General features: G+C 42.9%; 1 protein-coding gene across 13 annotated transcripts; it reads left to right on the forward strand.

Annotated features, from left to right (window-relative positions):
• The first annotated feature begins 5,382 nt into the window (after positions 1-5,382).
• Positions 5,383-22,604, forward strand: CASP6 (caspase 6). Of its 13 annotated transcripts, none has more exons than XM_067735346.1 (8): positions 5,388-5,481; positions 5,818-6,008; positions 11,537-11,576; positions 13,406-13,552; positions 13,992-14,068; positions 17,330-17,505; positions 20,653-20,812; positions 21,472-22,099. In XM_067735346.1, the coding sequence occupies exons 3-8, from the start codon at positions 11,548-11,550 to the stop codon at positions 21,708-21,710; spliced, it is 828 nt and encodes a 275-aa protein (XP_067591447.1). In that variant the 5' UTR covers positions 5,388-5,481; positions 5,818-6,008; positions 11,537-11,547; the 3' UTR covers positions 21,711-22,099. The 13 variants fall into 13 exon arrangements, with proteins under 13 accessions (XP_067591444.1, XP_067591447.1, XP_067591456.1 ...); XM_067735351.1 differs by lacking the exon at positions 5,818-6,008 and adding an exon at positions 12,185-13,129 and having other exon boundaries at positions 5,395-5,481; XM_067735350.1 differs by lacking the exon at positions 5,388-5,481 and adding an exon at positions 12,181-13,129 and having other exon boundaries at positions 5,512-6,008.
• The last annotated feature ends 1,059 nt before the right edge of the window (positions 22,605-23,663 follow it).

Consider the following 23,663-nt stretch of genomic DNA (forward strand, 5'->3'; position numbering starts at 1 on the left):
TAAAAATTGTTCTTGATATTGTTGGGTTTTTTAAGTCTTTAACTGTGGAGTCAAAAGGGATGGAAAAGCAGGATCCAGAGAACTATCTTTTATAGAAAATTATTAACAGATGTTTAAGAGCAAAGCCCAGAACTTCAACTGCCTCTGAAAATGTCTGTGAGGATTGAAAGCTTTTCAACCCCTTGGAAAGCTCAGCTGTGTTCCTCTACCATTCTTTGCTTACCACTGGCTGTCGACTTTCCCTAGCCCAAGATCCCAAGCCATGTATAAATTTGGGGTAACCTCTGGCCAAAGTTATTAAGATGAACTGCTTGGAAAGTCAGAGAAAGACAGCACCAGCAGAAGTGGTTCTTTCTAAATCAATACAGGCAGAATTGGGATGAATGAGAAATATGTTCTGGAAAAAGGGCCACATTCCTAACTTTGAATATATGTTATTGCTGAGAACCTGATGGCTTTCCAAACTGAGATGGTGGCAGCTATTCTGCTAATAGATGTGTCCTCTATTAGACAAGGCAAGTGTATCCCTCAGGGCTAAGTAAGCAAACTGGGCTCCAGGTAACTTTAAACTTGTAATAAATTCATGGATTTTCTTGGCAGCATTGGCTTTCTCAAGAGGACAAAATCAGAATGTCTCTGTAAAATATTTAATTCATGGTCATAAATTATGTACAGAAATCAGTAGAAGCAGTTTTTATGTTCAAATTTAAAAATCTTATCTAGGAATAATTTTAGATTTACAGAAGAGTTGCAGGGATAGTATAGAGGCTTCTTGTTATACTCCTTACCCCTAATGTTAACATTTTACGTAAACACGAAACATTTGTTAAGAAACCAACATTGGTAATTACTATTAACGAAACTCTAGACTTTATTAGGATTACACTAGTTTTTCCACTAATGTCGTTTTTCTTTTCTAGGATCCACTTTAGGATACACCATGTCTAATTAGCCTCTAGTCTGTGACGGTCCCCTGTCTTTTCTTGTTTTTCATAACCTTGACAGTTTTGAGGAGTACTGGTCAGGTGTCTTGTAGAATGTCCCTCAGTTTGGGTTAGTCTTAACGTTTTCCTCATGTTTGGATTAGGGTTATGGATTTTTAGGAAGAAAACCAAGAGGTGAGTGGTTCTTCTTATCAAATCATATCGGTAGTTGACTGCTATCAACTTGATGTTGTGTAAACTCTAGACATTTGGTTAAGGTAGTGTCTGTTAGTTTCCTCCACTGTAAAGCTACTGTTTTTCCCATTCCATGCTTTTGTTCTTTGGAAACCAGTCACCAAGTCCAGTCTGGGGGAGGCGAGGGGTGGGCAAGATTATATTCCGCCTCCTGGGAGGGGGGTGTATCTATTGTAGTACTTGAAATTCTTGTCACCATCCGCCCCTCCCCACACCTGTTTATTATTCAGTTATTTGTGTCAGTATGGATTCGTGCCTACTTCTTTTGTACTGTGGGTAGTATTTACAAATTGTTCCAGCTTGGCCTTTGGGAGTTACGTCAGGTTGACTCTGTGTGTCTTTGACCTGCACCATCCTTTTGACTTCTGAGCATCTCCATCCTTTCTGGTAAGAAAGTAGGAAAGTTGCTTCAGGCTCATCTTATATATTCGCAGCCCCAGCCCTAGAATCAGCCTCTTTTCAAAGGTTCCTTTTATTGAAGAATGGTATACAGTGGAACTTAGAAACCAAGATCTGGACACTGGATAGCTTGTTTCTACTGGGATATCACTGCTTCTGGACCCTCCCAGCAAACAGAGCTAGAAAATATGTGTATATTAACCCATGTACATGTACATATCTGTAATTATGTGTATATATATTAAGCTGAAGATAAGTTTGTACTGTCTTCACTTGAATTCTGTACGACAGGGCATATATTTAAGCTTTAAGGATGGTATTTTCCTTATCCACAGAATAAATTAAAAAACAAAATCACCCCCAAAAAACTAGCTTTTAGCAGCTGTTTGCAAGACATATATTGATATTTTAAAATAATAAAACTATATTGCCTTCAAATAATGCCTGTCTTTTTAAAGTCTTTTGACACACCTTTTCGAGGAACAGATATAGCTGTATGCATTTCATAGGTGGAGAAACTGAGGCACAAAGAAGTTGTAAGGAAGACAGAATTGAAATATGAGGGCAAACACATTTTTTGAGCAGGATTTCCTTCAGTGACCCCCTAGACTAGTCTAGACTAGTAGTACTAATTAAAAAGTTGTTTTGTTAGCTTATAACTACTTCCCCCTAAAATGAAAAAGTGATATTTCTGCCAGTACTTATAGAAGTACAAGGTTGGCAGGAGGTCAAAATGGTCATTATTTTATCCTGGTACAAAATAGGAATAACATCTAACAAAATGAAGACAATGGAGTCCTTCTGTATAAACAACTCTTTTTAGTACACTGACTTTAGTAACTTTGGGGAGTAGACTGAAACCTATTAGGTAAGGATCCTTCCACGTAGGTTACATTGCATTGGTCAAAATTCACAGATAACTCCCTGCAGTATATTCAAGTCTTGTATAACACCTGGCTCTAATGATTGAAATAGCCCCTTTAGTTTACTGTTTTTCTCACAGAATTGTGTACAACCAGTATATGAAAAATAGCTAAATTAATAGTTATCAATAGGGCTTCCCTGGTGGCGCAGTGGTTGAGAGTCCGCCTGCCAATGCAGGGGACATGGGTTCATGCCCCGGTCTGGGAAGATCCCACATGCCGCGGAGCCTGCGCGTCCGGAGCCTGTGCTCTGCAACGGGAGGCCGCGTACTGCAAAAAAAAAAACCAACAAAAAACAATAAAAATAAAACCAGATCAGCAGTGTCATATTTGTGTACAGGTCACCGTGATGTTATGCTTTTTTTTGTCTCGGGCTTATTAGGTTTCCAAAACATCCTTCAGAGTCTCCTTGCTGCCTACCTTACAAATGTCTTTGTTGGCTCTCAAGTTTTCTTAAGTGTAGTAATCAGAATTGTAGAAATTTGGTATTCCTATGATTCATATAGGAAAAAAACAAGGTTTAGTGGGGTAACACTGAAAAAAGAGAAAAGGCCAAAATTTAAGTTTTAGAATTATCTCTGAATTTAACTTTATTCCATATATTTCATTCCTGGGATAGGTAACAGTGGCTAAGAGCTTCAGTTTCAGAAAATCCATAAAAGTGACTTCTAAAAGTCACTAAAAATTAAAGTCACTAAAAGTCACTATAATGGCAAGAATCAAGCCATCCTGTTAACTTTTGGTCTTTAGTATATCTTAATTATTTTAATAATATGGAAATGCTTTGGGTTCTTTTCTTCTTTGAGAAGGAAGAGATTCCTTGGTAGGATTCTAATTAGTCTATGTCTCAAACGTGAGCCTGCAGCAGAATCACTGGAGGGCTTGTTAAAATGAGCTGCTGGACCCCACCGCCAGCTTCTCATCCAGTAGGTCTGATTGTGTAGGTCCCAAGAGTTTTCATTTCTAGTATGTTCCCAGATGATGTTGATCCTGCTGGTTCAGAGACTACGGTTTGAGAACTGGTGTAGGTAATCTTCAGTAGCTAAAAATAACATGTACTGAAAGCTTATTGTGGGCTGGGTACTGTTCTGGGACTTTGGCAGTTACTATCTCAGCTATTGAGTAAATTTGATCCCCATTTTACAGAGAAGAATTTGAAGCTGGGGGAGGTTAAACTGCCTTAAGTACTTGTCCATGGTCTCACAGCCAATAAAATGGTGGAGTCAGGATTAGAACCTAGGCAGCCCATTTCTCAATCCCAGGCACTTACCCTTTTTACTGGGGGGATAGCTATTGCTTTAAAAAGCTGGAATTTAGCATTTATAATTGTGAAATAAGTACCCTAATGCTTTGTATTTATATCTCTTAAGGTAGACAATATATATAACCACATGCTATAAAAGCAATACAATATTCTGAGATAAGACACTTAGGGGGAAAAAATTAATTCCTTTCATCTGCTCCTTTCAGATAAATGGAAGGTCAGCCAGTTGGAGTTCCACTTCTATATAAGGAGTGTTTTCAGGGCTCAAGCAGAGGAGACCGTGAAAACCAGGCAGAAGGACCGGAAAGCTCTGGTGGTCAGATAACTCATTCAAACTGGGTAAAGTCCAGAGTGCATATGCTGAAACCCTGAAGCTCATTCAATGGATAAATATTTATTGAGCACCTCCTACATACTAAGCAACTGCTTCGTAATGGGGAAACCGTAAGAAGGCCAATTTTACTTTCCATAAGCTTCAGGTGGTGGCAGTAAAAATGTATTGAGCTCTTCACAAGCCAGGCACTGTTCTGAATACAGTGATTTAACTCAGTTGTTACAACCACCATGCGAGGGAGATACCGATCCTCCATGTCTTCACCGCAGAATAAGGAACAAAGCTAGTGACTCCTGAAATATGCCTACAAGGAACTGAACAGTGAGTGGCGTGGAGTAAAATCCTTTGATTTCATAATCTATTCAATGACCAAGCATGGTCCACAAGTACATGTAGGAAAAGTTACCAAGTTAGATTTTATTTTTCCCTCCCCAATAAAGGGGTGATGCTTATAGAAGACGGATCCCTTATACTTACTTTAATGTATTAGAAATGGTGCCTTAACACATTTTTCCCCCAGTCTGATGTCGGTTACTTGTTAAATGGCAAGACCCAGAGAAGTTGGGAAAGAGGAAGCCACCTTTTCTTCCGATTCAGAGTTGTTCGTTGAAGCAAATTTACACACTAGCCAACCACCCGAAGAGGAGCTCAATTAAATGTAACAGACATGCTCTGGGTCGTTAAAAGCCATAGTCTACAGACCCCAGAGTCCGGTCTCCTAATTTCTGCATGATTCCTTCCCCGAATTACCTCTACTTATAAAAGCCACATTTGAGAATCCTGGAGTGGCATCTAGTTTACTTTGGCCCGAATCCGCTATACAAACAAAGAGCGTTTTAAAGTATTGTAAATTCTTACAAATCCTATCAATAACTCGTACTGGAGAAAGGACTACTAGGGAAGCAGGAACACAACCGCCTGCACCTTTGAGGGAGTGAGGAGGAGCAAACGCTTGGGGCGGGGCTTGAGCGTGGAGCTCGCCGCAGGTCATCTGCAGTTGGCTGGAGCCTCCCACCCCGGGGCCGCCGCTCGTGCTCGGGACGGAATCTGACGTCTCCCTACAGCAGGGTTCGGCTCTCCAAGGCGCCAGGCGGAGGAGACCGGGTCCCCTGCCGTGCCCGGGCGCTCTTGCCTCGGCGAACTCCGCGTGACGGAAAGGGGCCTTAACTCTGCGCGGGGCACTGCCACCACCGACCCCGTCCCACCCTCCGGCAGGCGGCGGGCAGGGAGCGAGGGCGCGGGGGTAGCGGAGGCGGGGGCGGGGTGGAGGAAGGGGCGGGGGCTGCAGCCCGGCTTCAGGAAGCGGAGGCCGCCCGGGCGTCGGTGCTGCGCGCTCTGCCGCGATGAGTTCGGTGTCGGGGCTCCGCGGGGCTCGCGGTGCAGGTAGGCGGCGGGTACCGGGGGGGTGCGGGGACGGGGACGCGGGCTCCTCCGGTTTTGCTCGGCGGCCAGAAGAAGCTGAGGGTCTTGGAGGGAAGCGCTCAGGTCCGGTGGGCGCAGCTTAGTTTCTGGGCTCAGAAAAACAACTCGGGAACCTAGCCGCCTCCTCCTTGCGGTCCCTGGTGGCGGCGCCGAGCGCTGGGGCGTGCCCTGGCCGCTTTTGTCCTCCGGGCGCTGATCTCTCTCTAGCCGTCGGGGCTATTTAAACTTTAACTGCGCTTGGTCATAAGAAAGTTAACTTTTGGAGGTTGGATCTTGTTTTGTTTTCTCACTTCTCAGTTAAAAGAAGTGGTTGCCTGCAGTAACAATGGAGCGTGACCGGCCCGAGGCAGTGCCCGGGCAGAGAGGCCCCCGGGCTTGCCCGCTCTGAACCTGGAGACGAAATCCAGGCGTCGGCGGCTGCACAGCCGCCATGGCTCTCCTGCCTCCAGGAAACCTGCAGTTGTTCGTGAATTTAAGTTAAAGCCACAGTAACTATTCTCTACAAAATGATCTTCTGCAAAACGCATGCTTTAGAACGTTCTTCCCTGTCACTTATTATTTTACTGATAAGGTTTAGAAATTCTGGCCATAGTAAAAAAAAAAAAAAAAAGTGCGGGGTGGTTTGAAGCGCTGGCAGTCAGTCGATGCAGAGCGCCTTTATTTCAGAGCTTTTTATTCTTCGCCGCACAAAACAGGCCTTTTGCCCCAGAGGCAAGTTGTAAAAGTCACCATGGTTGTTCAGGAGGAAGTGGCATTACCCTGATGGACAGTGCGAGGTCCAGTGGCCGTTTCCCTTTTGGAACCAGTGGTGAGGGGTGGGAAGCTGGGGCAGGGGTCCAGGATGCTTGAGGGACCGCTAGTCACCGCATGTCGCCCACCACTCCTTCCTTTTACTACTTGCTCCCTTTTCAATCCCCACCCTACCCCTTTTCCAGTGTGTTCCAGGCCTGACATGAGTCACTCAAAGTAGGATTAATAAACCAATTGTTGATAGGGAATATGGGTAGATTTTCATAGATACTGCAGTGAATGAAGATGACAACAGTAGATGCTGAAGAAGTTGGGAGAAATGAACAAACACTTAGTTTAGAAAGGTTTTTGGTCTCTCTCTCGTGGGAGCGGTTTTAACATGGTGACAGGGAGTGTAGGGACTTTGGAATCTACAGTCAGAACGGTGTCTTCAGTACCAACTCCAGGGCACTGACCTTGGACAAATCTCTTGCACTTTCTCTGTCTCACAGGGCCTGTGGAGCAGAGTGAGATAAAGTTATCTAAAGTGCCACGCCATCAACAAATGGTAGCTGGGGGCATTGACAGGTTAAGGTGTGGAGGAAAAAGGAATGATTGATTGGTTTTGTAAAAATTAAACTTGTTTAAGGAGCAATGAGGTCGTGGTTGCATTGTGGTGGAGAGGAAAATTGCTTAAATCAGAGGCAAGGAGAGGGGAGAAGAGGTCAAGAGTCAGGTTTAGTGGCGGAACCTTTTTTTTTTTTTTGGGAACCATTTTTGATGAAAAGATTGCCGATGAACAGGAATTTGTAAATGTTATATAGGGTCTCTCCCTCATTAAGATTTATTTTCTCCATGTCAACAGAGCCAGTTTGTTTGTACTCATGCAGTATGATGATACTTGTTAAAGCACACCCTTCCTGAAAGCTGGTCTGCTGGGTACATGCAGTTTAAAGTGACTGCGACAGAGTTGCATTGTATGTTCTCTGGAAGCAGGGTAAAATGGATCAACTCCAGGAAAAGTGTTGGAACCTCAGTTCTAATGTCTGTCTTCATAGCTTTCTGTTCTGATTCAACAAACTGCTAGCACAGAGTGGCAGCTGGACTTGGTCAGTAATTGGTATTGCAGGATACAGGGTGCCTGTTTATAGCAGAGTGAAGGTTAGAGCCTGTGAGGATCAGAACTGAAGTTTTCACAGCCCAGTGTCTTTCTACAACTATCATGTTAACAGTGACAACAAAAAAAAAAACTTTAAAAAATGCCTCACTGAGATTGTCCTATCTGTTTACTTTGAAACTGAATGTCATTTTAAACAAATTAATCTTGAGCTACTTAAAACTGGCCATCTTTCCTAAGTCTGTAAGCTGAGGGCAGTATTTGAGATGACCCAAATGCACAGCATAAATTACATCCAGCCCAGGAGAATTGGGAAGCTCCTTCCTCAGACTGTGAAAAAGGAACTTTAAAGACCCAGTCGGGTGTACCTCTCCAGTGCTTTCACCCTCAAGGTCCTGAGTTAGTTTGGTGACCGGCCAGTTGGCACAGCTTCCGCCAGGGACACTTCAAGCTGCCTTAGGCTCACTAGCCAACAAGGTGCAAAAGCTGGGAGAGGTGAACTGCCGGGTCTGCTACTGCTCTGGGCATCACAGAAGAGACTCAGGTGCTCTCCAGCCTGTGCAGGTTCTTGGCGGGTGAAGCAGGTGATTGGCTTTCAGATAGGGATTTCATGTGTTTAGTTTGAGTGGTTCTATTTCTTTATTGTATAAGTGGTTTAATGATAAGCACGTGAGGTTATTAAAAGGATCCTGGAACAAAAGCTTTTGAAAATGGAAGGAGAGAAAACCCTGCATTACTCTGGTAGGGCAGTGTGGGGAGCAGGAAGGTACCCCGGTAGACAGGGTGTGGAGCTCTTCGGGGGAGAGCAATCGTGGGGCAGGAGGAATCCCAGTTAGAACAGTGTGTGAGTAGGACGTAGCCCAGGAAGAGCAGCGTGTAGAAGTATCCCCAATGGAGCGTTGTCAGAAGTGGGAAGTGTCCCAGGGGGAGCAGTGTGTGGACTAGAAAGTATCATGATGTATCAGTGCGTTGTAGGAAATCTTCTGGGTGGAGGAGTTTATGCGCTCGAAGAGCAGTGTGTTCAGAAGGGCAGCATCCCTGAGTAGCGGGGAGTCTTAGTAGGAAGCATGCCATAGAGCCGTGTGGAGTGGGAAGTATCCCAGGAGAACAGCGTGTGGAGTGGGAAGCATTCTGGGTATGGCTGTTTGTGGAGTGGGAAGCGTAGGATGTACATTCAGTGGAGCCGTGCGTGGGGCAGGAAGTGTCCTAGGTGAGCACTGAGTGCAGGAGGGAAGTGTCCCTGGGCACAGCGCTGTTGAGGAGGAGGTATCCCGGTAAAGAGGTCTCTCTATTAAGGAACTCTGCTCCGGTGGAGCCCCGTCCTCGTAAGCAGTATGTCACAGAGAGCAGTGTGTGGAGTAGGAAAGGTAGGATGTATCCTCGGGCGAGCACTGAGTGGAGCCAGAAGTATCGCCGGTGGAAAGTGTGCGGAGAAGGAAGTATCCTCCGTAGAGCAGTGTGTGGAGTGGGGAGAATTCTGGGTAGAGTGATCTGTAGAGTAAGAAGAGTAGGACGTGTCCCGGGGAGAGCGGTGTGTGGGTGCTTCCAGGTAACCTTGGTAGATCAGTGTGTGAAGTAGGAAGTCTCCAGGATAGAGCATGGTGTGGAATAGGTTGTGTCCTAGGTAGGGCAGTACGTGGAGTCGAAGTATCCGTAGCAGAGCAGTGTGTGGACCACGAAGCATCCCGGTTTATCACTGTGTGCAGTCGGAAGTATTCCGAGTAGAGCAATTTCTGTATCCCGGGTAGAACAGTGTGTGGCACCGGAAGTAACCCTGGTAGAACGGGGTGTGTAGGAGGAGGTATCCTGGGCATAACTGTGGACTCGGAAGTATCCTCCAGAGAGCCGTATGCTCACTGGGTCAGCATCCCAAGTAGAGGGGTGTCTCATTAGGGAGCATCAGCTGTACAGCAGTGTGTGGGGTAGGACGTGTCCCCAGTAGAGCAGTGTGTGGAGAAGGAAGTGCCCTGGTAGTGGAGTAGGGCTGGAGGTTTCATGGTAGACTGGTGTGTGGTACAGGAAGTATTCTGGGTAGAGGAGTTTGTGGATCCCTGGAGAGCACTGTGCGTGGTAGGAAGTATCCCCAGTGTCGAGTGTGCAGAGCAGCAAGTGTTCTAGTAGAGAAGTGTGTGGAGTAAGTACTGTCCCTGGGAGGACAGCGTGTACAGCAGGAAGTATCCCCAGCATCAGTGTGTGGAGGAGGAAGTGTTCTGGTGGAACAGTGTATGAGCTACCATGTAACCTTAGTAGAGCAGTGGGTGGAGTCGGTGGGATCCCTTTTAGAATACTGCGTGGAGTAGGAAATCCCCCAGTAGAGCAGCTGTACAGTAGGGAAGTCCCCCTGGATAGAGGAGTGCTTGGTAGGAAGTATTCCTAGTAAAGCAGGGTGTGGAATATGAAGTATCCACCTTAGAGCAAGATGTGGGGTCGCACAGAAACTTTGGGAGCGTGGGGAGGATGCACTAGAGGCTGCTTTTGACTCATCTTTGGTGTGAGTAAAAATCACCTTGTTAAAAATGCAGATTGTCACCTTTCCCAGGATTCTGATTCTGTAAGTCAGGGTTAGGATCCAGGAATCTGCATTTTATCACCCAGGCCAGGAACTGATGCAAAAGGTTAAGAAAAACTGATTGGGGCCTATGGCACAGGGGAAGGGGAAGGCCGCTGTGGGGTCTTGGCTGGAATGCTGGGTGCATTACGTGAGGAACAGGCTGAGAGTGACTGGTAAAGGGCCCTGGAGTTGAATTCCCCATCTCACCTCATCCTCCCTCCCTGGGCGGATTTTTGTCAGTGAGGAGACGCGAGGTTAGAACAGTCAGGCGTCAGGGAGAAGACTCCAAGGAGAGAGGGGGACCCCACCCTCTTGACTAGGAGATGATGGGTAGGAGTCTACCCTGAGGGTCTGTTGCGCTTCCTTCAAAGACCTCAACTGAGAGGTGCATCTTGCTCTACTGTTGATATTGTATTACCTTCTCTCCCCTCCCCTCTTAAGCTCTTAAGTTTATCAGGTAAAAACAGATTTATGAGCGTATGGGCCCTTCTTGTAGAAGATGCTTAGACTGACTGTGCTGTCCAATACAGAAGCCACGGGCCACACGTTTAAATTAATTTAATTAACTGAGTTCGTCAGTTACACTAGCCACATTTCAAGTGCTCAAGACCACATGTGGCCAGTGGCTGCCCTATGGGACAGCTCTGGTGTAGGGAATTCTGTCATTGCAGAGAGCTGTGTTGCACAGCACTGTTCCCGGGAGTAGAGAGGGATTCAGTGAGAGGCTGTCTCGGGGGTGGGGAAGTCTGTTCGTGGGTCAGGAGCAGAGGGTCCCAATTACAGGGTCGTAAGTGCACATGTGTCATTCAGGAGATCAAAGTCTGAGCCTTTGCCCTTTCCCTTCCTACACCAAACGTCTACCTCTTCCAGGTGGCAGGGTAATCCAGTATTAACCACGCTCTGTTCAGTTCTCTTGCTTGACTTAATCCCTTCTCTGTTTCAGAGAATATTTGCAAAAACATTTTCTGCAATATCAAGCAATTTCATATTTCATTTGAGCTGCATAATCAGAGCTACATTTGTTACTTTAGACATATTTTGCAACGAATGTGTTTGAGTAATATTTTCTCCATTAAAAATTTTTTTTTAAATTTTCTCCATTTCTAATCTGTTTTATTTTGCATGTAAGAGTTGGGGGTGAGAAAAAATTGAGCTGTTAATTTATAGTTATTTATTTTTTTAACATCTTTATTGGAGTATAGTTGCTTTACAATGGTGTGTTAAGTTTCTGCTCTATAACAAAGTAAATCAGCTATACGTATACATATATCCCCATATCCCCTCCCTCTTGCATCTCCCTCCCTCCCACCCTCCCTATCCCACGCCTCTAGGTGGTCACAAAGCACCGAGCTGATCTCCCTGTGCTATGCAGCTGCTTCTCACTTGCTATCTGTTTTACATTTGGTAGTGGATATAAGTCCATGCCACTCTAATTTGTTTATTATTCATAGCACTTTCCCTTCCTTCTCCCTTACTCCTTCTCACGTACTTTGACCTTTAAACTAACCAAGACAGAAGGGGCTTAAGAGTATAGGAGTCAAGGCAGCTGGGAGTTCCTGATGTGTTTTATGCCCGTAAGTCAAAAAGTATATTAACAAAACCCAACTTTTTTTTAATAGGTGAGCAAAACATGACAGAAACAGATGCCTTCCCTACGAGGTAAAAATGTGCTCTTTACCAGTAAAGGTCTTTTCCTTTGATCATGATCAGCCTACAGAAATCAAAGCAAGAAAGGGACCTGGGAGCTAGAAAGCAGAACTGAGAATGTCAGGTTTTAGCATTTGGAGGGTTGGTTTGTAGATGTGTAGGGTAGTATAGGTGTGCTGCCCCTGGCTGTGAAGGGACCTAGACTGAGGTTCAAAATACTGAACAATTGGGATGGCATGGGCCCTGGGGCTAGGCCTGGGCCAGGCCGTTGTCCTTGGTCGCTGACTCCTGGAGACCTGGGGGAAAGACACCCATGCAGAGGGATTGGGGTGGGTGTAGGGGTGCTCAGCATGGCTGCTGTTACCCGTTGGTACAGGAATACTGGGTGGGCCAAAAAGCTTGTTCGCTTTTTTCCGTTCGATGGCTCTAGTAGCACTTAGTTGTCTTTAACTTCATTCAAAACAATTTTGTTAGATTGTATTGTGACAGCCGTCATATCAGCATGCATTTGAAAAAAGACTTATCAAACTTGGTGAATTTTTGTGTAGCCATTTTAATATGGAAGATGGAAGGAAAAAAGCAACATTTCCAACATATTATGCTTTATTGTTTCAAGAAAGGTAAAAATGCAACCGAAACGCAAAAAAAGATTTGTGCAGCCTATGGAGAAGGTGCTGTGACTGATCGAACGTGTCAGAAGTGGTTTGCAAAGTTTCGTGCTGCAGATTGCTCGCTGGACGATGCTTCACGGTCAGGTAGACCAGTTGAAGTTGATAGCGATCAAATCGAGACATTAATTGAGCACAGTCAACGTTCTACCACTCGGGAGATAGCCGACATACTCAGAATACCCAAATCAAGCACTGAAAATCATCTGCACCAACTTGGTTATGTCAGTCACTTTGATGTTTGGGTTCCACATAAGTCAAGTAAAAAAAACCTTCCTGACCGTATTTCCACATGCGATTCTTTACGTAATGAAAACGTTCCATTTTTAACAAATTGTGACGGGCGATGAAAAGTGGATACTGAGCAATAACGTGGAATGGAAGAGATCGTGGGGCAAGCGAAATGAACCACCATCAACCACACTAAAGGCTGGTCTTCATTCCAAAGAAGGTGATGTTGTGTCTGTGGTGGGATCGGGAGGGAGTTCTGTATTATGAGCTCCTTCCGGAAAACCAAACGATTCGTTTCAACAAGTACTGCCCCCAGTTAGACCAACTGAAAGCAGCACTCGATGAAAGCGTCCAGAATTAGTCAACAGAAAATGCCTAATCTTCCATCAGGATAACGCAAGACTGCATGTTCCTCTGATGACCAGGCAAATACTGTTACAGCTTGGCTGGGAAGTTCTGATTCATCTGCCGTATTCACCAGACATCGCACCTTCAGATCTCCATTTATTTCAGTCTTTACAAAATTCTCTTAATGGAAAAAAATTTCAGTTCCCCGGTAGACTGTAAAAGGCACCTGGAACAGTTCTTTGCTCAAAAAGATAAAAAGTTTTGAGAAGATGGAATTGAAGTTGCCTGAAAAATGGCAGAAGGTAGTGCAACAAAACGGTAAATATGTTGTTCAATAAAGTTCTTGGTGAAGATGGAAAATGTGTCTGTCTTTTACTTAAATTCCGAAGGAACTTTTTGGTCCACCCAATATTTCAGGACTTTCCTTGCCAGTGTGGCTGGGAGGCTTCCCTGGGGCACACCAGTGGTCTGTCCGCCTAGCAGAGGAGGTGGATGCAGCAGACCTCTATCTACTCTATATGTTGACCTTGGGCTTGGAGGAGCTCGTTATTTAATATGACTTAAGTGATTGTTTTTAAAACTTTTCATAAACAGAGAAGTGTTTGATCCGGCAGAAACGTACAAAATGAACCACAAGAGGAGAGGAATTGCTTTAATCTTCAATCATGAGAGGTTCTTCTGGCACTTAACCCTACCAGACAGGCAGGGCACCAGCGCCGACAGAGACAATCTTAAGCGCAGGTAGTATGGTTTGATCTATATGTCGAGATGGTGAGATATTTAAGTGATAACTACTTATCAAAACTTGTCCACACTGATGAAATAACAGAGCAAGAGTATTTGAGGATGAACCTCATTTGGGCACAGCCTCCCTTAAGAACTTGCCTGAATTTCCCCCCTAATCCTGTTCTACTAAATGTTAACATTCTTTGCATTGTTATAAGTCTATCTGCATAGTAGATGGCAGTATTGTAACTTAAATCAGTTATCATGAATAAATCCCTTCCTACCGAGGGTTATCAAGGAAAATGATCATTGTCATATTTGATTTTTCTTTCTCTCTAAAGAAAAGTCAATTTATATGTCATAAAAATGTGTATAGATTCCTTAAATAATTAGGGGTGTGTGACAGCTCTGAATAGCTCATAAGCTAACATCCAATTTAATTTATCATCTCCAGGTTTTCAGATCTAGGATTTGAAGTGAAATGCTTTGATGATCTTAAAGCAGAAGAACTACTGCTCAGAATTCACGAGGGTAGGTATCAATAGTTTTCTTATTCATATTCCTCTGATGGGATTGAGTAGTTTTCAATTACCCTATGTGTAAAGACAGGTCCAAATAATTAACCGTACTGTGAAAAAGCCTTGTCAATTAATTTAGCATGGGTTATAGGTTCTGGTTGCGCCTCTCTGATTGTGCTACCTACCAGATTTAGAGACCTTTGCAAAGTATTGTGCCTCCAAAGATACAGTCTATTACTCTAGAAATGAATAAAATGATCTTTTCATTTGGCAATTAAAAGCCGAAAATGCAAATACTACAGATGCTGGGTAGTCATTTTTTAATTGACTCCTTCCATACCCAAGTTTTTTACTGGTTTCATAATACTGTTGATTTATATACATTATCTCTTTTTTTTTAACATCTTTATTGGAGTATAATTGCTTTACAATGGTTAGTTTCTGCTTTACAACAAAATGAATCAGTTATATATATACATATGTTCCCATATCTCTTCCCTCTTGCGTCTCCCTCCCTCCCGCCCACCCTCCCTATCCCACCCCTCTAGGTGGTCACAAAGCACCGAGCTGATCTCCCTGTGTTATGCAGCTGCTTCCCACTAGCTATCAACCTTACGTTTGGTAGTGTATATATGTCCATGCCTCTCTCGCTTTGTCACAGCTTACCCTTCCCCCTCCCCATGTCCTCAAGTCCATTCTCTAGTAGGTCTGTGTCTTTATTCCTGTCTTACCCCTAGGTTCTTCATGACATTTTTTTTTCCCCTTAAATTCCATATATATGTGTTAGCATACGGTATTTGTCTCTTTCTGACTTACTTCACTCTGTATGACGGACTCTAGGTCTATCCACCTCATTACAAATAGCTCAATTTCATTTCTTTTTATGGCTGAGTAATATTCCATTGTATATATGTGCCACATCTTCTTTATCCATTCATCTGATGATGGACACTTAGGTTGTTTCCATCTCTGGGCTATTGTAAATAGAGCTGCAATGAACATTTTGGTACATGACTCTTTTTGAATTATGGTTTTCTCAGGGTATATGCCCAGTAGTGGGATTGCTGGGTCATATGGTAGTTCTATTTGTAGTTTTTAAAGGAACCTCCATACTGTTCTCCACAGTGGCTGTATCAATTTACATTCCCACCAACAGTGTAGGAGGGTTCCCTTTTCTCCATGCCCTCTCCATCATTTGTTATTTGTAGACTTTTTAATGATGGCCATTCTGACCAGTGTGAGGTGGTACCTCATTGTAGTTTTGATTTGCATTTCTCTAATGATTAGTGATGTTGAGCATTCTTTCATGTGTTTGTTGGCAGTCTGTATATCTTCTTTGGAGAAATGTCTATTTAGGTCTTCTGCCCATTTTTGGATTGGGTTGTTTGTTTTTTTGATATTGAACTGCACGAGCTGCTTGTAAATTTTGGAGATTAATCCTTTGTCAGTTGCTTCATTTGCAAATATTTTCTCCCATTCTGAGGGTTGTCTTTTGGTATTGTTTATGGTTTCCTTTGCTGTGCAAAAGCTTTCAAGTTTCATTAGGTCCCATTTGTTTGTTTTTATTTCCATTACTCTAGGAGGTGGGTCAAAAAGGATCCTGCTGTGATTTATGTCATAGAGTGTTCTGCCCATGTTTTCCTCTAAGAGTTTGATAGTTTCTGGCCTTACATTTAGGTCTTTAATCCATTTTGAGCCTATTTTTGTGTATGGTGTTAGGGAGTGATCTAATCTCATACTTTTACATGTACCTGTCCAGTTTTCCCAGCACCACTTATTGAAGAGGCTGTCCTTTCTCCACTGTACATTCCTGCTACATTATCTCTTAATTTCTACATCACTATGCAGTAGTAGGTAAATTCACAACTTACGTTTGTAATAATCACTACATGTCATGGATTTTTAAGTAATTTGTCAAAGGACTATTATAACATTTACATAATTAAACTTTCTTCCGAGCTCTTTTTTTTTAAATTGAGGTATAAGTGACATATAACATTAGTTTCAGGTATACGGCATAATGATTTGGTATTTGCATACACTGGGAAACGGTCACCACAGGAAGTGTGGTGACCGTCTGTCACCGTACGTACTTACAAAGACTGTCCTTTCTTGTGATGAGGACTTCTGAAGCTCTCCTCTCTCGGCAGCTTTCCAGTATGCGATACCGTATTGTTAACTACAGTCACCATGCTGTCTGTTACGTCCCGGGACTTATGTATTTGTGGAACTGGAAGTTAGTACCTCTGCCCCCTCCCCCATTTGGCCACACCCACCCCACCCCTGCCTCTGCCCCAGCAGCCACCAGTCTTTTCTCTGCATCTTTGAGGTTGGTCGCCTGCTTGCTGGCTGGCGTTTTGGATTCCCCATATAGCAAGACCATGTCTTTCTCTGCCTTCCCTCACTTAGCATAATGCTCTCAGGATTCAGTCAATGTTGTTGCAAATGGCGAGATTTCTTTTCTTAATGGCTGAATGGTAAGCCCCTGTATATACACACGTCTTTTTTTATCCATTCATCCACTGTTGGACATTTAGGTTGCTTCCATATCTTGGCTATTGTAATAATTGCTGCAATGAATATGAGGGTTCATATATCTTTTCAAATGAGCATTTTTGTTGTCTTTGGATAAATACCCAGAAGTGGAAGTGCAGGATACAGTAGTTCTATTTTTAATTTTTTGAGGAAGAGTTCTTCTTTAACCTGTAAATAATTTCAACTGGCTGCTTACCAGGTTTTCTACTTTGCTTGCTCCTCAGCTTTGGAGGACATCACTCTCCTGTCTTAATACTCTTTCGGAAGCTCTGAGCGCCGCGGACATATAGTGAAGGTGCTGCACACCTTGGAGGTGCAGCGACACGTAGGGAGGTGTTATGTAGTAGTTTTGGGGTCTTTCCAGAAGGTCTCTGCTGATTCGAAGAAACTTATATTGCCAAAATGACTTGGATCTTTTAAGGGCGTTCCCCACAATAATCCCTTTAGGTTTTCCATGTCATTATTCTGTGTTTTAGGAGAGCTAACAAAATCTGTTCACCTCTATTACTTTGAACTGTAATAATTTGGATTTTTAAAAAATCAGATATAGTATGGTATAAATTATTGCTTGATTAAATTCTAAGTTGTTTCATTACAGACATTTTATATTATAACAAATTTTCCCCCTCCCTCAATTGTATGTATGTAACTTTATTCTAATATTAGTAAATTAAATTTTTAGATGTAGATAATAAGCACCTTATTTTCATTTCTGAGTAACTTTTGGGTGCCTTTTTAGCATCAACTGCTAGCCATGTAGACGCCGATTGCTTTTTGTGTGTTTTCCTGAGTCACGGTGAAGGCAACCACATCTATGCATATGATGCCAAGATTGAAATTCAGACACTGACTGGCTTGTTCAAAGGAGACAAGTGTCAGAGCCTGGTTGGAAAACCCAAGATATTTATCATTCAGGTAAGACTGATTATGTTATAGTCTTAATTATCAAGGCCATGGTTCTGTACATGTGACTAGAAAGAACTAAAGCTGATTTCGGAAGTAACTTTCTCCAGTAGATCGGAAAGGCCCTTTTTGAATCCTAGCCAGAGTCGCAGTTTGAGCTGTTAGTAATTCTTTCTTAACATAAAGATTCTCAGTATCTTTATTACTTGGATTGACATTGGAAATGACTCAAAATAACCAATGTGCTGCTCCCTGGCCCAGCCCAGTGTCAAGGCAGAGCCGCTGGACGAGCACCTGCTGGTGGGCAAGTGCAGTGCAGGGCCACCTGTTAAGACCAGGGTTGGTTTGGGGGCTGGAGAGCGTGCTAGCTGGTGGGAAGAATGTGGGCATAAAGACTTCTAGTCCTAGCTTGCTTCGTCCTTTCACATCTTCGTCCTTTCACATTTTCCCTTAGGCCAAGATGCGGTTACCCACTGCCAAACTGGTATTAGGGATAAAAATATTTGGGGGCTTGAATAACATCATTTGGTACCTCAATAAGGATTCTGAACAAAAAAGGGAATTCCTCACGTTCCAGGGCTGCAATCCTCTATTTCCATGAACAGCATGGAGGACACAGCCACGTTTCACACCCTGCCGTACCTTGAGGAAGGGAGTAGGGGGGCTTCAAAAAAAAAAAGTCAAGGATGACTCCCTGGTTTCATGTTTGGACAGCTGCACTGGGGTGTCTGTGAGACATGTCATTGGAGATACAGGTCTAGAACTTGAGACAGGCAGCCCGGCTTAGAGAAGTAAGTTTGGGAGTAATGAGGGGATGGGTGGGTGGTACTGGAAGGCATGGGAGTAGATGAGTTTCCCCATGTCAAGTATAGCCTGCAAAACGAGTGTAGAGGGAATTCCATGGCAGTCCAGAGGTTAGGACTTAGTGCTCTCACTGCCAGGGCCCCGAGTTCAATCCCTGGTCGGGGAACTAAGATCCTGCAAGTTGCGGAGCAACTAAGCCCGTGTACCACAACTACTGAGCCTGCGCTCTAGAGCCCGCGAGCCACAACTACTGAGCCCACGCACCACAGCTACTGAAGCTCGCGCGCGTAGAGCCTGTGCTCCGTGGCAAGAGAAGCCACCGCAATGAGAAGCCTGCACACGGCAACAAAGAGTAGCCCCTGCTCGGCAAAACTAGAGAGAAAAGCCCGCCTGCGCACAGCAACGAAGACCCGTCGCAGCCAAAAAATAAATAAATATTAAAAAAAAAAAGAAATGACAGGTGAGACTGCTCATGAAAAAGGGAGTGGCCAGCACTGTCAGACAGGAGAATTGGAAATAACTCATGGGCCACAAAGGAGGAAAATGTTTTGCCAAGTTATTTCATTTCTCTATGCCTCAGGTTCTTCATCTGTGACACAGGGATAAAATAGCACTGGCTCATGGGGTGGCTGAGAGGATAAAATGATCTGGCCTAACATGAAACACACTTCGAACAGTGCCTGGCACACGGCAGGCCCCCGGTAAAGGCTGGCTCTTATTCTTGCTGCAGTTGGTTTGGCAAGTGATGGCACTGAGTTCCATGTGTTCCACATTCCATTTAGGAGGACAGTTGAAAATAAGGTCTGAAAATAAGCCTGGTAATACTATATAAGATCAAAATCTTCCTGTAAAAAATAGGATATTAGGGATCTTCTATTTATATAACTCTGAAATCCATCCGAACTGTTTCTTTTAAAGCTTCTAATTCTTCAGCCATTTCAGAACTGATGAATGCATTTATAATACTACAGCAGAATCTTGTTAAGAGCACTGTATTAAGTTTACCGGGGCTCCTAGAACAAAGTACAGGCATACCTCACTTTATTGCACTTTGAAGATAGTGTTTTTTTTTTTTAAACAAATTGAAGGTTTGTGGCAACCCTGTGTTGATGCCGTTTTTCCAACTGCATTTGCTCACTTCATTTCTGTGTCATATTTTGGTAATTTTCATATTTCAAACTTTTTCATTATATTTGTTATGACTGTGATTTTGACATTACTATTGCAAAAGGATTATGACTAGCTGAAGACTCAGGTGATGGTTAGCATTTTTTAGCAATAAAGTATTTTTAATTAAGGTCTGTACTTTTAGACATAATGCTATTGCACACTTAATAGACTACAGTATAGTGTAAACATAACTTTTATATGCACTAGGAAACCAAAAATCCATGTGACTCACTTTATTGCAATACTCACTGTGTTGCTGCAGTCTGGAACCAAATCTGCAATATCTCTGAGGTCTGCCTGTACACAAACTGGGTAGCTTAGACAAGAGAAATGTATTTTCTTGCGGTTCTGGAGGTTAGAAGTCTGAGATCAAGGTGTCAGCAGGGTTGATTTCTTCTGAGGCCTCTCTCCTTGCCTGGGAGGTGGCTTCTGTTCACATGGTCTTTCCTCTGTGCATGTCTGTGTCCTGGTCTCTTTTTATAAGGATGCCAGTCATAGTGGGTTAGGGCCCACCAATAGGACCTGATTTTACCTTAACTATCTCTTTAAAGGCCATATCAGCAAATACAGTCACATTTGAAATACTGGGGGTTATATATTTAAGTCCTGAGTGTATAAATCGGGGAGGGACAAAATGCAGCCCATAATAGTTATTTGAGTAGAAATTAATGTTAGCCCTTGTGTGAGTCAGAATTAGTAAGAATTTGCGCCCTCACTTTAAAGTAGGAGCAAAGGGCAGGGGGCACATTAATAGATGTCCTCCCAGGTCATGTGGCGTCATTTTGACCCTTAACAATTTATGGCGGCCTCTTGGCAAGGAAAACCCAATCTGGGAATACATTACCTGATTATATAGAAACACTTAGGCACATACTATAGCTTTTAAAAGAAAGGGTGACTCTTGGTGCCATGGTGTGGGTAATCCCTAAGAAACTGTAAAACACAGATGCTCTCCCTTTTACAGTGTACCATTCAATCAGCATTAACTATAGGAAAACGTAAGTAGGAAAAAAACCTGTCAGCTTTGGCCTGCTCTAAAGCTGAATGCATTGTTTCTGAAGCTCCTGTAAAGTGGCTTCTGTTGATGTTGCAGTGGAGGCGAACTGAAGCACACGTTCACTGTGAACGCGAAGCACTGGGAAGAACAGGTAGGTGAAGGAAGGGATTTTCCTGCTTGTCTCCTAGGCATGTCGGGGAAACCAGCACGACGTGCCAGTCATCCCTTTGGACGCAGTGGATCATCAGACCAGCAAGCTGGATGTCAACCTAACCCAGGTGGATGCAGCCTCAGTTTACGCACTTCCTGCTGGAGCAGACTTCCTCATGTGTTACTCTGTGGCAGAAGGTGTGTGGGTGTTTGATACAAATGTATAATTGGCTTTCTTGGCTAAGTTCCTGTAAGTTTAACCTGGGCTTGACTTGGCTGAGGTCCTTCTAATGGGGCATGTGATTTGGTCGTGAAGCTCAGAGGCTTAATGGACTTCTTTGTGCCATGTGATCAGAGTGATATCTAAAAGGATAAAATACCTTACAGAAAAATCCTTCCTGAGAACTATGTTAAAGAAAGCTACAAGGCTAATTATATTGAATATGAGCAGCAGAATATGTCAGTTACTGATGGTGACACTGCTTCTGTGGTAACGCTCACGGAAAACGTTGAAAACTATTCTGATGACAGTTGTTCTCTGCTCTTGCACTAAATAATTTTATGTTTTTCTTTTTTCTAATCGCTTGTCTCAGAAATCATTGCCTGGTTACTACTACCTTGGGAATTTTTAGGAAATGGAGAAAATTACATAGCATTAACCCTATTTTTATAGAACTGTATGGAATTAATCGTTTTTCCCACATGAGAATAGTCAACAGAGAAAACTTTTAAAACTGTATCACGGCACATCTTAGTCTTCTCCAAGGAGTTTTAAGAACTCAGACTTTCTAAAGGTGTTTTTCTGTCACAGTAAGTGACCAGAAAACTTCAGTGGCTCTCCTGTCTATCTTTTTTAGGTTATTATTCTCATCGGGAAACTGTGAATGGCTCATGGTACATTCAAGATTTGTGCGAGATGCTGGGAAAATTCGGGTCCTCCTTAGAGTTCACAGAACTCCTCACGCTGGTGAACAGGAAAGTTTCTCAGCGCCGAGTGGGCATCTGCAGAGACCCAGGTGCAATTGGAAAGAAGCAGGTGCCCTGCTTTGCCTCAATGCTAACTAAAAAGCTGCATTTCTTTCCAAAATCTAAATGATTGATAGGTGCTATTTTGTTTTATGTATCTGTATTTTTATATAAAGAAGTATCACTCGGTAATGGTACAGCAATTTTAAATGTCTTAAGCTCTAATGAGAGAACTTTACAAAAAAACAGCTCACATTGGACATGGTGAAGGGGTTTGATATGTGTAGAAATGAAATCCTCAGGGAATTCCTATAAATAAAAATCCACAAGCATTTGTAATACTTGACTTTTGTAGTAAATTGCAAGGTTAGTCAAAATACCTGACTGATTTAACTTGTATTCTGTGACTTTTTATAAAACTTTATAATGTTTTTAAAAGTTTTTGAACCTAATAATTTGTTGTTTTCCTTTGATATCTGAAATTCATCCTTTATTAAATTTTTCAAATTCACATTCTTACTCATTTGTGTAATTTATAGATGCTTGTTTTACTTGGTCATATAAATTAATCTACATATGAATTATCACTTTTTATATAAGACTTTAACTCTCACTTAAAAAAAAAAAAGAGTCTTCAAGAACTATTACATGGCATTCTGAGGAAGAAATATAAAAACACAGTTAATTCTTAGTCAGTGGAGGCTACACACTTGCAAAGTTTGATTCTGTCAGTATCTTGCATGTTAGTTACTATACACTGTCCGGCAGTCCCACTCACAGACCATCATCATGTTCATGGAATAATAGATGTTACCTTTTTTTTCTTTTGGCTGTGCCACGCGGCATGCGGCATGCAGGATCTTAGTTCCCCGACCAGCGAATGAACCCGTGCCCCCTGCAGTGGAAGCTCGGAGTCTTAACCACTGGACCGCCAGGGAATTCCCAGATGTTACTTTTAAGATTCAGTTCTTACTAATATGATATGTAAATTTTGAGTAATATGTTTTGTTAATAACCTGCCGGAGGCTGAATATGATTAAAAGTTTGGGCTTTGATACCAAACTTGTGAGTTGCTAGTTCAGAAGCAGTAGTTTGCCTGTGCTGTTTCAGTTGTAGTTCAAAACACGTGCCAACTGTACGCTAAGGTCCGTGGGACATTTATACCTTTTTTGTGGTCATGACAGGGACTTCACTGTCGGTTGAACATTGTACCTTTCCTTTAACCCCCGACCCACAGGTGCTGCCGGCTCTTCTTGCAAGAGCAAATGACTACAGAAGCTCTCCTCAGTTCATCCAACGAACACGGGCCTGGCCCTCTAGGCAAAGAATATACAGCTTTGGTTACCTAAGAGACATTAGCTCATGTTATTAAAAAGCTCAACAAACCCCCCTCACACACACACACATTTTTTTTTCCCTTGAATGTGACCAAAGGTTTATCTGAGTAAAATCCTCTTGTACAGATGACACTGGTACCTACCTATCTGGGCGTCAAAATGCCATCAAGTTTGAGCTGTGGAAGCCATAGGGACACAGCTGAATTTCGTTTATAACAATTGTCTCAGGATAAAACAATCCTTTTGTAATAAAACTAACGTGTAATTTGGATTCCTTTAGTTTTAGTTCCAATCTGTTTAACTTACAGCTTGGAACTTGATTAGAAATTTCGTACTCTCTGTTAATAACTGATCTATAAAGGTTTAACATAAATGACATGTCTCATCTGAGAAACTACAGTTTAAATAGTAAAAAGGTCAGAGAGGCTTGCCTCTGATCACTGAGCTGTCATCCCCTGGGTACTCAGAAATCAGTTTCACGTGTCATAAAGTAAGTACAATGTGACCTACGTGTAGCTCCTTCTCTGAAGAATTAAACTTTATTTTACTTTGTCAAGTGGGAAGATCCAAGTCAAAGGGAGCTGTCTTTACTAAGAATTAATTCATTTTTCGCATGACAACTTTACTGAAGCCCTAAACACACAGCAGTGTTCTTTGAGAATTGTCTTTCACATTCTAGTTCAGGGGTCAGTAAAATTTTTCTGTAAAGAGCCAGAGAGTAACTATGCTGGGCTTTGCAGGCCTGC

The sequence above is a fragment of the Pseudorca crassidens genome, chromosome 4 (genome assembly GCF_039906515.1).
Source record: "Pseudorca crassidens isolate mPseCra1 chromosome 4, mPseCra1.hap1, whole genome shotgun sequence".
In the NCBI taxonomy this organism is placed as follows: Eukaryota; Metazoa; Chordata; class Mammalia; order Artiodactyla; family Delphinidae; genus Pseudorca; species Pseudorca crassidens.

Excerpts from the sequence above, each read along its gene's own strand:
- CASP6 (XM_067735341.1), top strand. The coding sequence starts at position 6,283 with ATGGACAGTGCGAGGTCCAGTGGCCGTTTCCCTTTTGGAACCAGTG. Across the intron at positions 14,069-17,329 it reads ACTGCTCAGAATTCACGAGG|CATCAACTGCTAGCCATGTA; the intron begins GTAGGTATCAAT and ends GTGCCTTTTTAG. Across the intron at positions 17,506-20,652 it reads CCAAGATATTTATCATTCAG|GCATGTCGGGGAAACCAGCA; the intron begins GTAAGACTGATT and ends CTTGTCTCCTAG.